This window comes from Haemaphysalis longicornis, unplaced genomic scaffold (genome assembly GCF_048455015.1).
Source record: "Haemaphysalis longicornis isolate Haplotype H1 unplaced genomic scaffold, Haemaphysalis longicornis Haplotype H1 scaffold_6, whole genome shotgun sequence".
In the NCBI taxonomy this organism is placed as follows: domain Eukaryota; kingdom Metazoa; phylum Arthropoda; class Arachnida; order Ixodida; family Ixodidae; genus Haemaphysalis; species Haemaphysalis longicornis.
The window spans coordinates 211,534,095-211,549,294 of NW_027526407.1; the positions used below are offsets into that span (position 1 = coordinate 211,534,095).

Below are 15,200 nucleotides of genomic sequence, written 5' to 3' on the forward strand. Positions count from 1 at the left end.
GCCGGGTGCGCTGTTAGGTTTCACGCTGTTACAACAGACTGTGGTTAGGTTTCATTTTACAACAGACAACGCTGGCCTCCCTACCACGCCCGAGGAGCCGCCCGGGTAGCTACCGGTGGCGCATGCGCCTGTGGAAGTCCCAGTTCCTGCGCGAATCACGCCTTCTCCCCTCGACCTGGCGGCGTCTTAGCCAGGGGGAGGGATATGTTGAACTTCCTTGAAACGTCCCGTATTTCTCCACGCACTCGGTGCTCGTGACCGTTCATAAGAATAATGAGCACAATAACAAAAAAGTGCCACATGCTGGTTCCTCTGGACACAGGTATGCACGATGGAACGCGTTTTGTTGATTCCCGCCATCGCGTAGAATAACGAATGCCTCGAGAAATGTGAGGTGACGAGACATTTTCAGCGTCTTTACCTCCATTACGAAGAGACCACTAGCTCCAACAGCAGAGAACGCGACAAACGCATGAATTGAGGCTTCCCAGGGTGCTGTTCCGCCTGTCGCCTTCGGGCTGTCTCCCCGAGCGCGGTACTGGAAGGTGGGATTTATCTGGTGTAAGATGAACACCGGTGGCGCACGCTGGAAGAATGCACCAGCAGAAGAAGCAGTTGCCTGTAAAGCTGAGAGGAGAGCCACCGAAATATTTGTTTCAATTAGCTCTCGTTCTCGCTGCTGTCGGTGCAAACGAGGTTGTCCCCATTTGCCAGCAGTGTATGCACATGCGCGACAAGTGTGTGGGAAAGCTCACAGAACCCATTATTTCTTCCTACGAAGACCTTTTTTTTCGCTGAACGATCTACCTACTCCGCGCTTTGATAGGATTTTTGAAGCGGATTGCAAGGTTTGCGGTTTGTAATGCAGGAAGCTCGCTTGTTCTCGCGCGTGTCGTCTCTGAACCGATGGGAGCTCGTACTCGCTCGATGTCGGTCGCCAGGCAATGTTGACTGCAGCTGCCGGGCCTTCCTCGCAGTTGGAGCAGCTGCGCAGCCTGGACGAAGCGCACAAAGAAGCCGTCCGCCTGCTCCTCGACGCGGTACAAGCGGCTGCGGCAAGGAAGAGCGCGCCCGAGGACACCCGAGTCGAAGCCCGACTGCCTGCAGGACACAAGGGCTCTGCCACGTACGCCTACATTGGTTGTACTTTGCAGAAAATAACACTGCCTTGTTACCTGCTCACTGTGGTGCAAATGTCGAAAGGCGCTGCACTTCTGCCGCCCTTGCCCCGGAACAGCCTAGAGCTGCTCTCTCTGCCGCCATCCTTTTACGCTCGTCCTTTTTGGATTGTCCTGTGAACTTCGCAAAATTCAAATCAATTTTTCTACTTCAGCACTGGTGCTGTGCCATCTGTTGGGACCATTTGTTAGTGTTACGAACCGGGAGTCCAGCGGACTGTTTTTGAATTTTGTGGCTGAAATATTTTTCAACAGTTTTCTTTGTTTGCTATCCCAAAAATTACGGGCGAGTTTATTTTGTTTTATAAAGCATTTGTAGTATCAGTTTGGTAGTAAAGTTTTGCCTGAAACGTTCTCAGTGTTTTTGTTTTGCTGAACAATGTTGACAGTATAACGTGTGCTACTGGTGTTGTAGTTCCGAAATAATGTTTCAGGTATGATCTTCACAGTGAAGATTTCTTTTAGCTTTTTCCAGGCGGCTGAATCGAGAGACCGGGAGAAAGACCGACAAACAAGCAGGCAGGCCAAAATATTCACGTTTAGTAGCGCAAGAGAGACTGTCGTCTTTAATAAGAGCACGGCATGGGCTGGCCGCTTGCTGGTGTCTATGCACTGCTGTCCCTCCGGAGGAAGTAATAATGCTATTCGGGAAGAGGGCGACCTTCAACTGTCTCCTCTGCCCACCTGTCGTAATGTGGGCAGCCGACAGAATCCCCATTAATCCCAACACAAAGTCATACCACGACTGTATATGTGCCGTGTCTCACTCAAAAACTGTTGCCTGGAGTTGGGCGCACGTAAGGTACTGTGATAAAACCCTGCACGTTTCTGGCTTTCTAAGTCATCGTTTTCATCCGAATTACAGTCGTGACCGAATGACGATACCGTCCTGCATCCGTTTACATTGGTCACAGTAACCGTGTCTTTGCACAAATCGGCAGCTTTGCTTCACGTGCCACAGTAAGGTTAATATGCGCCGTCGACCTAATCCTGCAGAATACCGGTGCGCTCTCCCTAGAGCTGCCACAGGAGCGTTGCTAACACGGGAAAACTGAATTTAATAGAATAAACGTAACCGCGAAAAGGTAAGCATATGACTAGCAAGGGCGGCCAGATAAATGAAGGGCGGGGGGAAATGAAAGGAGAGAAAAAATTACACCATCTTCCCGTGGGAACCCTGATGATGATGCGAAGCATCATGGGGGTTCCGTGTGGTTCCATTGTGTTGCCGTTATATTGAGTGATCTGGTGTTTAGTAGCGCCAGAGGGAATTCCGCGTCCGGGTGCACGCCGGTGGCAAAGGCACGCAAATACTGTTGTATTACGGTGAGTAGGCGGTGGTTCTTGAGGCGCCGAAACTCGTTCATCATATTCTTGTCGGTGTTGTCGTCTCTGTGGTAGAATCGGTAGTCTCCGTCAGCGTTGGTGAGGTAAAGGTTGTTGCCGTTGGTGCACCGGCTGAGAGCAACGTACACGCCCTCCCTTCGCAGCTGTGTCTTCTTCTCTTTCTTCTTCAGCGGTTGCCCTACGGGAAGATGACGACGGTGATTGAACGTGGAGCTATCTCGTGATGGATTCTTTGGTTGGGCAATCCCTAGGGGCATCTTGCCACAATCATCATCAGAGGCGCTACGGAAGGGGCAGGGAGGCGGGACATCCACCCGAGAAACAGATGCTTCGAATCTAAAAGCTTACACGCTGAAGTAGTTTGTCCCGTTGCAGCGAGGAGCGGCTGGAAGACGAGGCGGCTGAGGAGGAACCCACGAGACGGGAGGCGGACAAGAGCGCGGAGGCCCTGCGGAAGGAGCTCGAGGCGAGGGAGCAAAGCATCGCCCAGCGTGAGGCCCACGTGGAGGCGCTGGAGGCGAGGTTGGGAGCCCTGCAGAGCCGGCTGGAGGAGGCAGCCAAGAAGAGAGACTTGGGAAGCCTGGTGCACAGGCTGAAGGCCCAGGTGGACGACAAGGAGCGCCAGCTCAGGGTGCGCTCTTGCTCGCGCCGGTTGGCAACACGCCTTGGGGATACGCGCAGAGACGAGCAATTACAGGGTGTGCTGTGCAATTGAATTTTTAGAGCTAAATTGTCTCGCGCTGTGGTAGGACCCAAATTACGTAAGTCCCTACGGTCGCGTCGACAGAAAACCACAAGTGCTCGCTTCAACGTCAGTGGTAAACGCTCTGCAGTTCTCCTTCTAATTAATGTTGATATCTCAAAAAAATATTGTACTCAGATTAGCCGTTCAGAAGAATGTCATTATGCCGAGTTTTTTTTACTTGTCATAATTAGTTACTTCACAATGAAAGTGTAAACATTACAGAATTGCCGATTACCGTCTGATATCAATACATGGCCGTCTAAGGCGGGAGCGTGGTTACAAAAAACGGCTGTAAGTATTGTTCTATTGAAGTGATACCGAAAAGATTACATAAGGAATAATTCACAATCCTATTTCAGGGAAGATATTTGCATGTGTCTTTACTCGATTAATATAGTAAGGAGCCATACATAACCGAATAATATTATCCACCAACACAGCTTCCCTGGTGTTCCATCGTCCCATTGTGCCAGGGCTCTAATATTTTGTGCAATGCTTGTTTGTGTGGGCAGATTGCTTTCGCCAAAGCTGGATCGTTTTTATGAAAACGTATATTCGGCAGTGACGAGCAGTATGAACAGTTACTCTAAACATGTCGCGGACTGATTAACATCTTTGTCGACCCCACAAATTTCAAAGTCACGGCCAGTTCCTCTCAGAGTGCAAGTTACAAGGCTGTTTCGTCCTTCATTATGAGCAACAAAAGCAGCCAGCTCCCGGGGAAGACTGGCCGTTGGTTTATTAGCGCTCGTTTTTTATGCAGTCCAACGAAGGGAGAGGGAGACAGGTAGCTTCCGCAGTAGACTGCCTATGCATGCGAGTTTGCTTAAACACCCTTAAACACCATACAAAGGCAACGCGTATTTTTAGCATTTTCCACGAGTCCCCTCAATTACACCACCGGCTATGAGTATTTGTTCATCTGCGGATCACTCTGACGGGTTGCCATGTTTCCTCTGCAGGCGTTGAGCCAAGCCCTTGTCGAGCTACGCGCCGAAATGATGCGGTCGATCGAGCTGAACGTCGTCGGTGCGAGTAGCCAGGACGACGATTGCAAGGTGAGCACAGGGACGGATTGTTATCGCGTAGAGGAGCGGAAATGGAGCGGCTGCGAAAAAGTAGCCGAGCGCTAATCCGCGTGGCAACAGCGTGGAAATTATCTTGACCACCCCCACAAACATTTTTCACCTAAATTGGTGTTCGCGCTCTCAATTTTAATGCAAAGATTTCTACCTCTACCAGCCGACGTTTGTTTCGTGGCCTGTGCCACAAGAAACTCCCAACGCGGCTGGGGAGGGTGAGGGCGGTTTTCACTCACAAAGCACAGTGCCGATGGCGCGACGAATGGTTACCCAGCGCTCCCCGCGCGCAGGTGCGCGCTTACACCGGTGCGGCCACGAGCGCGTCGGTTGGACGGCTTTGTCGTCTGCATTAGCGACAATTGTTCTGGGCCTATTTTGGCCCAGCTTCGCGTCCATTGCGGGCTTCCTTTGCACAGCCTGATTACCTTTTTCGACAGCACCTGCTTGGCAACCTGGGCCCAACGGAATTAAGTGGTCGTACGGCAAAGACACGTTAAGGATTCGTTTGCAGGGCGGAAAAACAAAATGTAGAGGGACCACACTCACACATCTGGCTGCTGGAGACACGCTACCTTCTGCATGCTGCTTGCCAGGAATGGCACTCCGTGTTCTAAATTGGTGATTACTGATTCGGTTTTGTTTTAAGACGTATTTCAAAAGGCGAACAGAGCAATACGGATCTGATAAGTAGACATTATAAAAGTTCTGTCAGCTTTCTCCAATACTCAAAATTACTAAACTAACTGCAGTTAAACCTTCTTGTAACGAAGTTTGCAAAAGTTCGCCGTTTTTCGTTACATCCAGGTTTTCGTTACGTGCAGGTTTCGAGTTAAGGATCGCGGGAATGAAGCAGAAACGAAGCGAGAATGCTAGACGTCAGAGAAGGTGAACTCACCCTGCGTGGATTTATTTCACAGCGAAAAACCGCGTGACTTGCGACTCCTGCTTTCGCACGAGCTTAGGCACTACGCGGTGCTCCACAGAAGCAGGGTCACTTAGCCCCCGTATTAACAAACGTAACATATGCAGCACTTCTGCCTTTTGACACTTTTCGGCGTCTTAACGCGTTACAATAACTAAAATTACACCGGAAGGGTGCACCTTTTTGCGAACTTGATGCTCTTTACGCACTCAAAACTGTTGAGAGGAGGCCAGTTGGGATACTATACCGGGCGGCAATATTCTTCTTTGCCGCCTGCGGAGAGGGTATTTAAAGTCGTGCGCTTTTCTTGAAAAGACACAACATTTCGTTTTCTAGCAGCAGCACTCATCCCCGACGAATCGATGCCACAGATAGCAGTGGAGACGCGTGACTACACGCCGAAAGGACGGCCTAGCGCTTCAAAACTTGCCCGCAACAGAAACCGCACTCCCACGTGGAAATGCATGGTGGTTTGCGGTGCGAGCGAAAAAAACACGTAAACGGTAGTAGCCACTCTTGCCAGAAGGTGTAGCGTCACGCTACGAAGCAAAACCAGAAGTTGCTGCATATTATGCACGGAATGGTGCTAGGCGCTCCATTGATCATCATCATCAACATGATAAATATCGTTTTTAGACGATTCCGGACATTTTCATTGCTACCGGCTCCCTACGGTAGTTCTAGGATTGGCTAAATTAGTTCATTTCTCCAGTCGATTTTTAGTAAAAGTGCAAAAACCAAAATGATCATCTCGCCGACTTCGTTATATCAAGGTTAACCGCCGCGACGTTTCGTTGCGTAGAGGTCACAAACACATGGCCTTTGTCATGTCCGCGCAGTCAGTGGCAAGCTGACGGACGGGCACACTTGAAAAGGGCTGGTTTGCTTGAAGGCGGCCTCAGCTGGCGGAGCTGATTGAGGTGCCACCGAGTAGTCATGCAGGAAATCACGACGAGGCGACGGCCGCAGGCCAATCCGTTTTTTTACGGTCGCTGGGACCCATTCCGGCTTGTGTTGAAACTGGCGGGTGAGCAAGCGTTCTCCCTTTTGTATCCACCGGCTGCGTGGTGGGTCGCGGGCACCCTGTGCCGCCTTTGAAGATGGCTCTGGTCGAACGGCCGTGAGAGGCCTCCTCATTTCCCGCGAAAACATTGGCCTGTGGTATTTTACACTGTTGTGTGCTGCTTGAAAAGGAAGCGAGCCAAGCGTCGCTGTAATGACCCTATCTCGTCCTTGCAAAGTGCTCTCTTCAGTTCGGCCACGTAGCGTTCGGCTTGGCCATAACGTTCATCTTAAGCGCATAAAAAAACAGGGACACAGTAGATAAGGACAAGCGCTACTTCCAACTGAATTTCATTGAATCAGGGTGAAATATATACCAGCAAAAAGACAAGAGATACAGGAGGAGGAGGAATAACATTTATTTTTTTAAGGGAAAGGGGAGGGGGAAAGGAGAGTGGGTGGTGGCCTCAGTCCAGGCCGTCTTCAGGCTCCCCAGCAGCCCTCGCCCGGGAGATCAGGTACTCCTGATCCTCGAGCTGGAAGCTGGTCAGCCTGTGCTCCCACTGCTCCAATGTAGGTGATGGAATTACTAGGCAAGGACAGAATTACCAATAAACTTCTACGAAACCTGAGCGAAGACATGCAGTAGTCCATCCTGGTACTTTTCAACAAACATTGGCTAGCCGGCACCCTACCACCACAGTGGAGGCACGCCGACATAACGCTAATTCCGAAACCTCACAAACGAATCACCATTGAAAACCTTCGACCAATCTCGCTTACATCATGACTTGGAAAGCTCTTCGAACACCTGGTGAACCGTAGACTGACAGAACATCCTGACGATAATAACCTCTACCCCCACACAATGTTCGGATTCCGCGCCCATCTGTCTACCCAGGACGTATTGCTGCAGCTGAAAGAACAAATTATAGACAACCTCAGCAAAACCACCCCCAGTACCATCCTGGCTTTAGACGTTCAAGAGATACAGGAAAGGTTACAATTATAGACAGATTAAAATAACGGAATCACTTACCGCTGTCCCATACGTGCCAGTCATTACCACGACCAGTTCTTTTTTAAGAACGCTGCCTCCTTATCGGACAAGGCTACTGATGTCGTGCTGACACACTCAAAATCGACTAGTTGCATTTCAGCTGCCTCTGCTATCTCAGGCGTGCGCTGATCAGAGTCGTGAAACAATATCACAGAATTTTTAAAGTATGGCTCACACTTGGGGGCATTTACCGCAGGGAGTCGACAGGTTACCATCCTTTCTTTTGCGTACATTATTTTGACGCTCACGTAACTTGGAGTTGACGCACCGTGAGCATCTCACAGACTAGACGCTTAACCTGTTAGCCGCTCTTCTTGTACACAGAGTCACAGACGAAAGAACAGCCCTTTCTTGCAAATTCCTGCGTAGTGCGCAATTTTCTTCTACAAATTCCTGTACTGGTAGTGCGATTATTCTCAACATCTTTTTTTTTCCTCCAAAACTTAGTTTCTTCAATCGGGCACTGTAATGATTGCAGCGCTGATGAACCCGTCTTGACGATGACCCCCCTCCCTTCTCGTGGCCTTGTTGGGTCTCCCCATCCGGTGGCGGAATGTTGGGGCGGCCTCCGCCGACGCCGGCCAGTCGCAACCCCTTGGTTGGGCCTCGCCGGCGGCTTCTACGCGGCGTCGGGGGAGGCTTTCCTTTCATCCTGACCTTCGGGGACGGCCAGGGGGGGAGCGGAGGTCAAAATCCTTATTGGCATGTGCGCTGCTGTGGGGGAGGCGGCACTGCTCGTGCCCTGCTAGCGCGTGCTTCGACGAGTTTGTCGAGAGCTGCGACTGCAAGCGGTGGCACGAAGACTCGCTCCCGTGGCGGTTTCTGGGCGCCAGAACTCCACGCATCTTTCCAGCCAACCGTGCGGCGGTTTGGCACCTTTTTGGCCTCCGGGCCCCCACGAGGGATCCTGCCGCGATACCCCCTTGCGCGCTGCGGCGCCTTTTAATTTTAATCCAGTTTTCCTTGTCTTATGTTATGCTTCGTCGTCTCTTGTAAATACGTGTAAATAGACTTCTTTTTCTTCATCACCTACTGGCCTCGTCTCGTCATCGGGTCCTTCACCACCCTCCACGACGACACCAACCACCTGCACCAACGAACCAAACTTTACTGGCACATTAGCCCCTATAAAGCTACCGATCCTGGCCAATCCCTCAAGTGGGTCTGCGCCACAAAAATAACGAACAACAACAACAACAACAAATATCTCAACGCTCGGACCTGCGTTCCTATCGGCTTCACCCCTGCGAATACACTACCTAATCGACTATCGGTGCGTCGACTGTATCCTTGACAGCATATGTAATACGTATAAGCTATCCTGTCAGTAACGTTTTCACAATAAATGCGCGCTACGCAACCCCTCGAGGGAGACTGTCCGCCGCGCTGATGAGAAACAAAACACAGGGTCATGCAACGATTCGTTCGAAACTGCTTTTCGAGCAGACGATAACTGGAGCGCACGCTCCGGCCGGCGGCTGCAGACGGGTAGACGTGCGGTAGGAAGCTGCGGAAGTGATGTCCGCCAAACCACATAAAACAAAGGCGAGATCTGCAAAACACGTCTCCACTGATTATATTACGCACACACCCGTTGACAGTCGACTGGTGGCGGTCGGTGGTGCGGTCGCAACCAACGCTTCTGTAAAAGCTGCCCGCCGCGTAGAACCGCAGCGCACACTACACTTGCTCCTCGACGGTCATGGAGCTAAATCCACCTCTAAGTCATCGCAAACGGGGGTCTGTCGCCAAACGACTGCACAAACAATGCAAAGCACTCTTCGAGAGAAAGAAACGGGCTCGAAACTCCTATTTTGTTTAAGAGACCTGTCGGGGCAGAAATATGCGTGCTACGCGTAGACCATAAATATAAACCACGCCGTAGCAGCGGCCACCACGGGCTTCCCGAGTTCAACTCGGCCGTGCAAAACCATACCAAGTTTCCTCCGAGTTCTAATGTCAGTCAAACACATCCAACCCCTTCGGGGGCGCGGCGTAACAATCGCAGCCACACCCACCCATGGGGTCCGCTTTGTGGGGGTGTGGTGTTGTAGCCACTAAGTCGTCACTTGATGCCCCCTAGCAGCGACAAGAACTTAGCACAAAACGAAAATGAAGTCCCCAGGCCACCGTCAGCTAACGGTGTCACAGTCGCGAGGGTGTTCGGTCGGAACTGGAGTACAAGCCGACAGAAGAGGCAAAAACGACACGATTTTCCCATGGGAACCTTCTTCATACATCGTGAAAACATAGGCGATGACTAATGACACAACTTCAATGCCTAAAACTTACTCGCCAATTCTCAAACACGCTCTTCAATTGACCGGGACGATTTCTGATAAGCGCCCGCCGTGCACACTCAAGCAAGCCGTAAACAAAAGTCATATTTGATGGTCGGGAGCAGGGCGCGTTTCATCAGGTACAGTCGGTAAAACGCTTGTCTATAACAGCGATTTCAACTTCAACCAGCTACATCCGAAAACAGCCGAAACATACTCGTTCCAAACATGTCGGAGGCAAAAGCGAAGAACTACTAGCAAAAGCAATAAAACTACTGCGGAATTCTGAAGTCTTACTTCAGAATTCCGCAGTAGTTTTATTGAAATCCCGCTCCGGCGGGGCAGGACAGGGCTGGGAGTACGAAAGCTGTGTTATAGACAAGCCTTTTACCGGCTGTACATCGGACGCTCTTGATTACTTGGTTTGCGCTCGCCCAGAGCTGCACTAGGACTGCCCTCAGGCCACGTTGCAAACATAATTCAGTGGAAGAGCAGAACACTGAGAAAAACGCCCCTTACCGCCGTGCAAAACCATACCAAGTTTCCTCCAAGTTCTAATGTCAGTCAAACACATCCAACCCCTTCGGGGGCGCGGCGTAACAATCGCAGCCACACCCACCCATGGGGTCCGCTTTGTGGGGGTGTGGTGTTGTAGCCACTAAGTCGCAGCGGCTAAGGGGCGGCGTAACGACCGCCCCTTACCGGGCGTGGCCAACAGCCACGCTGGGGATTTCAAAGTAGCAGTGGGGTTATCTAGTTTATGACTGGGAATCAGTGTTGGAGAGCGATTTCAGAGGGTGGTGCATGCGGAAGATAGCACACGCCGTAATGGTATCAACGTAAGCGGCTCCAACACAGCGCGATGAATATGCCAGGCGTGCTGCGCGCGATTACGTTGGTTTTGCTCAAAGTGTATCGAATGCTCCACTATCACTACTTTCATAACCCAAGTATCTGGAAACTCGGAAGTAGGCAAAACTCGGGCCTTTTGGAATAGCGCCCCAGGTTGGGAATTGTCCAAATTTGTAATGCATTGTACGAGGGAACGTCGAACGTGGCTAAGTTCAGGCTTAGCAGCAGTAATCCTTCGGGCTCAAAGCATTTCGATGAGGTTCCCGAGAGCAGCGCCAAAGAGAGAGAGAGAAAAAAGAAAGTATGTGCGTTTTTGTAGCAAGTTCGTATTGTGCCCTTCTCTCGTCTCGTTTAGTTGGCGCTTTTCTATTAGGACGAGTGCCCCTTTTCTTTGCAGTGGCTCCCTGTTTTCCACCATACCTCATTGCAGCCACATCTGCCGGAAGTTTGTGTGCAAACGAACGACACATGTGTAAACCAGGAGGAGGCCAACGCTGAGCGAAGCATGTTGTGTTGACATTGCAGGCCGGTTCGCGCCAGCTCGTTCAGGGTGACGTACATGCGCCAATCATGCATAAGCACAAATTAAACGTTGCCGGCTTCCCTAAGCACGTTCTTATGGGATGAGATGACGGAAGGGTTGCGATTAGCTCGATTCGGAAATGGCGCTTCTGCCGATGTCAACTATGGCCTACAACCCCGTCACCGAGAACACAGCAACTCGTTTTTGCCGCTGCCACAATGTTGGCGCAGTTGCGCGCATATGACCTATACCTATGGTTCAAAAGGGATTCGCCTTGCCAACCTTCTGCAGAAATGGCATATATATTTTATTCTAACATTGGGATTCACTTTCCTTAGTTTCCATTGTGGAGCATTTATAGCTTTGGTATCGGTTATGACAACTGCAGTGTTTACAATATAAGAAAGAGAGAGTAGGCGAAACTAACAGGGAAAGCACGACGGCGCGATGAAGGAATCAGATACACAGGCACTAAATGGGCCTAGCAAGCCCGCGACATAAATGGTTGACAATCTAGGGGGTAGGCCTTCGTGCTGCAGTGTAAAGGAGCATTATTATGAGTGTTGGCGAGTTAACGCCGCTTGAGATTCTGCCGTTGGTTGTCATGAGGATGGCAATGACTCGCGCTCATGGAATTTGCAGGACCTGGCACAACTGCGAAGCGACCTCCGCGCTGCGTTCGAGAGGGAGCGCTTCCTAGAGGACGAAGCGCGACTTCTACGGGAAGAGAACGGTACGATGTGCTCCATTTGGCATCCTAGCCTTGCGTGGGCAAAAGCAGCGCAGCCTATATGTCGGTGTGCCAGGGCTAATCTCATAACTTCTTCCGCGCACACGCTCGGGGTAGGCAATGGTTACTGGGACCAATGCCAACACGCCGCTAACCCCTAATGTAGTACGGAAATGGGAACACGGAGCTATCTCGCACATCGAACGCTGCCGGTATTGAAATCATAGCTACATCCTTAATCAGTTCGGTATAATTCGGTGCGGCAGTGCTGGAACTCAGCCCCTATTTGGGGGCGAGCAAGCTTATTCGCAGCAATAGATTCCTTATCATTGGAGAAAATAATTGAATATTCACTAACCAGCGGTTTATGCAAATTGGTGCGGTATTCTCGACCTACTCCTGGTATAACCGTTTTTGTGCACCTGTTTCTTCGGAAAACCCGCAAGCTGCTACGTGATCTTCAAGGAACCAGCTATGAAATGATCAGCTCAAGTAGTTTGTGACTCACTAATCTTGCTCGGAAGCATAAACGTGATCCGTGAAATCTTCTCGATTATTCCCTCCCTTCGTGTCTCTCTAGAACAATAAAGCCGTTCTCTACTTCTCTCTCTTTACGTCTGAGAAAGCGGTTTCAGTCAATGGAATTCTTTTGTAACGGTAGCCAAATGTTCACTGTGGCACATTTATGTGAGTACCGCTTATTGATTACTACAGTCATTACTGCGAACAAAAAGGGAGCATTTGCATCGGCTATCAGCAAGTGATGACATGTCTTGTGTTTTCCAAACGCGACGTTTAGTGTTCAGTCACGTGCCTCTAGCCGTCTGCAAACACATCATTGTTCACTTCTCTTCTGTTTGCGGTATACTGCCGCATTAGTGCACTCTTATCGACAGGATTCTGTCTTTCACTGTTGAAAAGAGAATTTTCAAGTTGCAACTCGTATATCCCTCATTGTTTTACTTCGAATGCAGAATGCCTGAAAGAGAAGCAGAGGCAGTGCGAAGACAAGCATGGACGCTCGATTAAGCACCAGATTTGCACACGCCGTGCAGCTCAAAAGGCCGCCGGGATGCGCCGCCACGAGACAGCGGATGAAGACTCGCCCTCCGGGAACTGAAAGAGGATTGTTATGGAGACGTCTGCGCCTGTTGCACCTACTTTTCCGAGTCGTATGGAAACGCGCTTGCTATAGCGAGTCAGCAATGGAGTGTTTGTATCCGTGAGTACGGCCAAACGTGCATAAGATAAAGAGACTAAAATCTAGCTTGATGACTGTTTCGCTCCCTATCTTTTATAATGGCATGTAGTCAAAGACGACTCAGAGGAAAATTTGTGTTAGAGTGAACTTGTGCTCCACAAAGAACGCGAAGAATACACAAGCGTCGAAAAAGAAATCAACAGAGTGGTGTGCAGGAACGATCCCCCGCCAGTCGAATGCCGCGGCGTTTGCCCTGCGAGCATATATCTCCCCAGGTTATTGTTTTTGGAACCATCAGATCAGGTCGAAAACCCTGGCGATCAAAGAACATTCCAGCCTAGTGACGACATGAAGAAACACTGTCCTCATGAAATAAGATAGCCTCCTCGGCATACAAAAGAAAAGATGGGAACGTGCGCTTCGCTTCAAACATAGGTAAGACAACCGAGTGCGACCAGGAGCTGGCAACAAAAACTTAAATAAACAAACCAGAAGGCGTGGTTCGCGGCAATGTACATCCGGCGTCAAAATAAGTCGGGGCACAAGCGGCGTGCAAAATACATCGCCGCGACATCTGACGTTGCACATCTGGTGTCGAGACACCGATGTGCGCGTGCGCGTCCAACTACGCTCGCTAGCCTGTCTTTTACTTCACTTCAAACGGCAACGCTTGTCACTGCCAGCGCTTGGCGCCAGGTGCCACTTTCTTTGGGCAACCCCTCTTGCTCGCACACGCTTCAGCGGCCGAGAGAGAAAGAGAGAGAGAAATGACCTTTATTGATTCGTCCTGCGAGAAAGATGCGGGTCAGGCCACGCAGGGCTTCGCGGCACCTCGTCTAACTACCTGCGCTAGGTAGCGGGCAGAGCCCGAGGCGTCGTGCCCGGCCGGCCGCGCGGGTTGCTCGGATCGCTCGCGCCGTCGCCGTCCGCTCGACCCCCGCGGGGGCCGGGAGGCGAGGGGCGCTGGCTTTCCTTTCGCCGTTGCAGCGCCAAAGCTGCCTCGAGCTGCCTCGAGCCGCTGGACGGCCCTGAGCTGGTTGCGGGTGAGGGCGAAGATGCGTTGCTCGCTCTGCGCTGCTCTGACAAAAGATACATGGAAACGGGACTTCTACCTTAGTTTGAAATACTGCATTCTTTTTTACAGGAAAGCTGTCTATGGCTAGGATCCAGCAGATCGCCTCCGGTAATAGAGCAATGTAGACAAGAACGTAGACAAGAACTGCGTCTTAGGCCGTGTTCAGAGTGTTGTCGCAATTGTCGTAATATCTTTAAGTAATGACGTCATTTGACGTCCAAGGCAACCGAACTGTGTAAAACGCCGTTTTTTACGTCCATAGCGCACGATACGGTTGTTACGTATTTAGCCTGAACATAGCATTAAGCGAACGCACATCATTGTCGCGTGAACGCCCCCCTCACGTTTTCTCCAGGCGTCGAGCGGCTCGTGCGGGCACAGCATACCGCCCCTTCCCTTCCCCCACCACACACTTTCGGAGAGCGCTGGCTCGCGCCACCACGGCGAACCTACTCCCTTCCCAATTTCGCGACATTCTCCTCCTTTGCTTTCCTTCACTCGTCGGTCTTCCCATCGTTCGCCCGGTCACAACGACGCTGACGCAGCTTAGCCCAGAGAAGGGCGCCAAAGGGCTGTTCCTTAAAATGTCTTCCCAGCAATTCATTTGTGTTAGGAGGTGAAGCAGACATTAAGGGGATCGTTGTAAGCTTGATCTTTGTAAAATGGCTTTCCCACATCGACTGTTGAACAGTTAATCAAGTCAATCTTCGGAGAGAATACCATCACATAAAGTGGCTCTAACGCTTGTTTCATTGAAACTATACCTATACCGAAACAAATTATATGACAATTAGCCGCTAAGACAAATCAAACACAAAGCCGGGTTTTATATTTTCCAAAATTGCAGGGTTCACAGTGAAATTGTAAATATTGTGTAATTCTCGTCCGCTGTCAGTACGCTGTCAGTGTAATTCTCGTCCGCTGAATGTACTAACATTCAGTCCAATATCAGATTATTCGCTGATGATTGCGTTCTATACCGCTCTATACGTCATCCTTCCGATTCCGCAATCCTTCAGTCCGACCTAAACCTCATTAAAACATGGTGCGAAACATGGTTAATGCGCCTGAACGTTAAAAAAACTGTGCTCATGTCATTTCATCGCAAGCAGTCACACCAAACATTTACGTATTCCATTTGCGGTTCCGCTATTCTTTCTGTTAGCTCCTATAAATATCTAGGCATCAATCTAGCTTCCGATCT

The 15,200-nt window shown here is 50.5% G+C and overlaps 1 protein-coding gene across 1 annotated transcript in view; it reads left to right on the plus strand.

Moving 5' to 3' along the window:
- The window catches only part of LOC144143466 (uncharacterized), a 338,543-nt gene extending 325,561 nt beyond the window's left edge, over positions 1-12,982 (plus strand). The window contains exons 28-32 of the mRNA XM_077675212.1: positions 978-1,126; positions 2,901-3,156; positions 4,233-4,328; positions 11,633-11,723; positions 12,695-12,982. Of these exons, the coding sequence (XP_077531338.1) occupies positions 978-1,126; positions 2,901-3,156; positions 4,233-4,328; positions 11,633-11,723; positions 12,695-12,840 (738 nt within the window). The 3' untranslated portion in view covers positions 12,841-12,982. The remainder of the gene's footprint in view (positions 1-977; positions 1,127-2,900; positions 3,157-4,232; positions 4,329-11,632; positions 11,724-12,694) is intronic.
- The last annotated feature ends 2,218 nt before the right edge of the window (positions 12,983-15,200 follow it).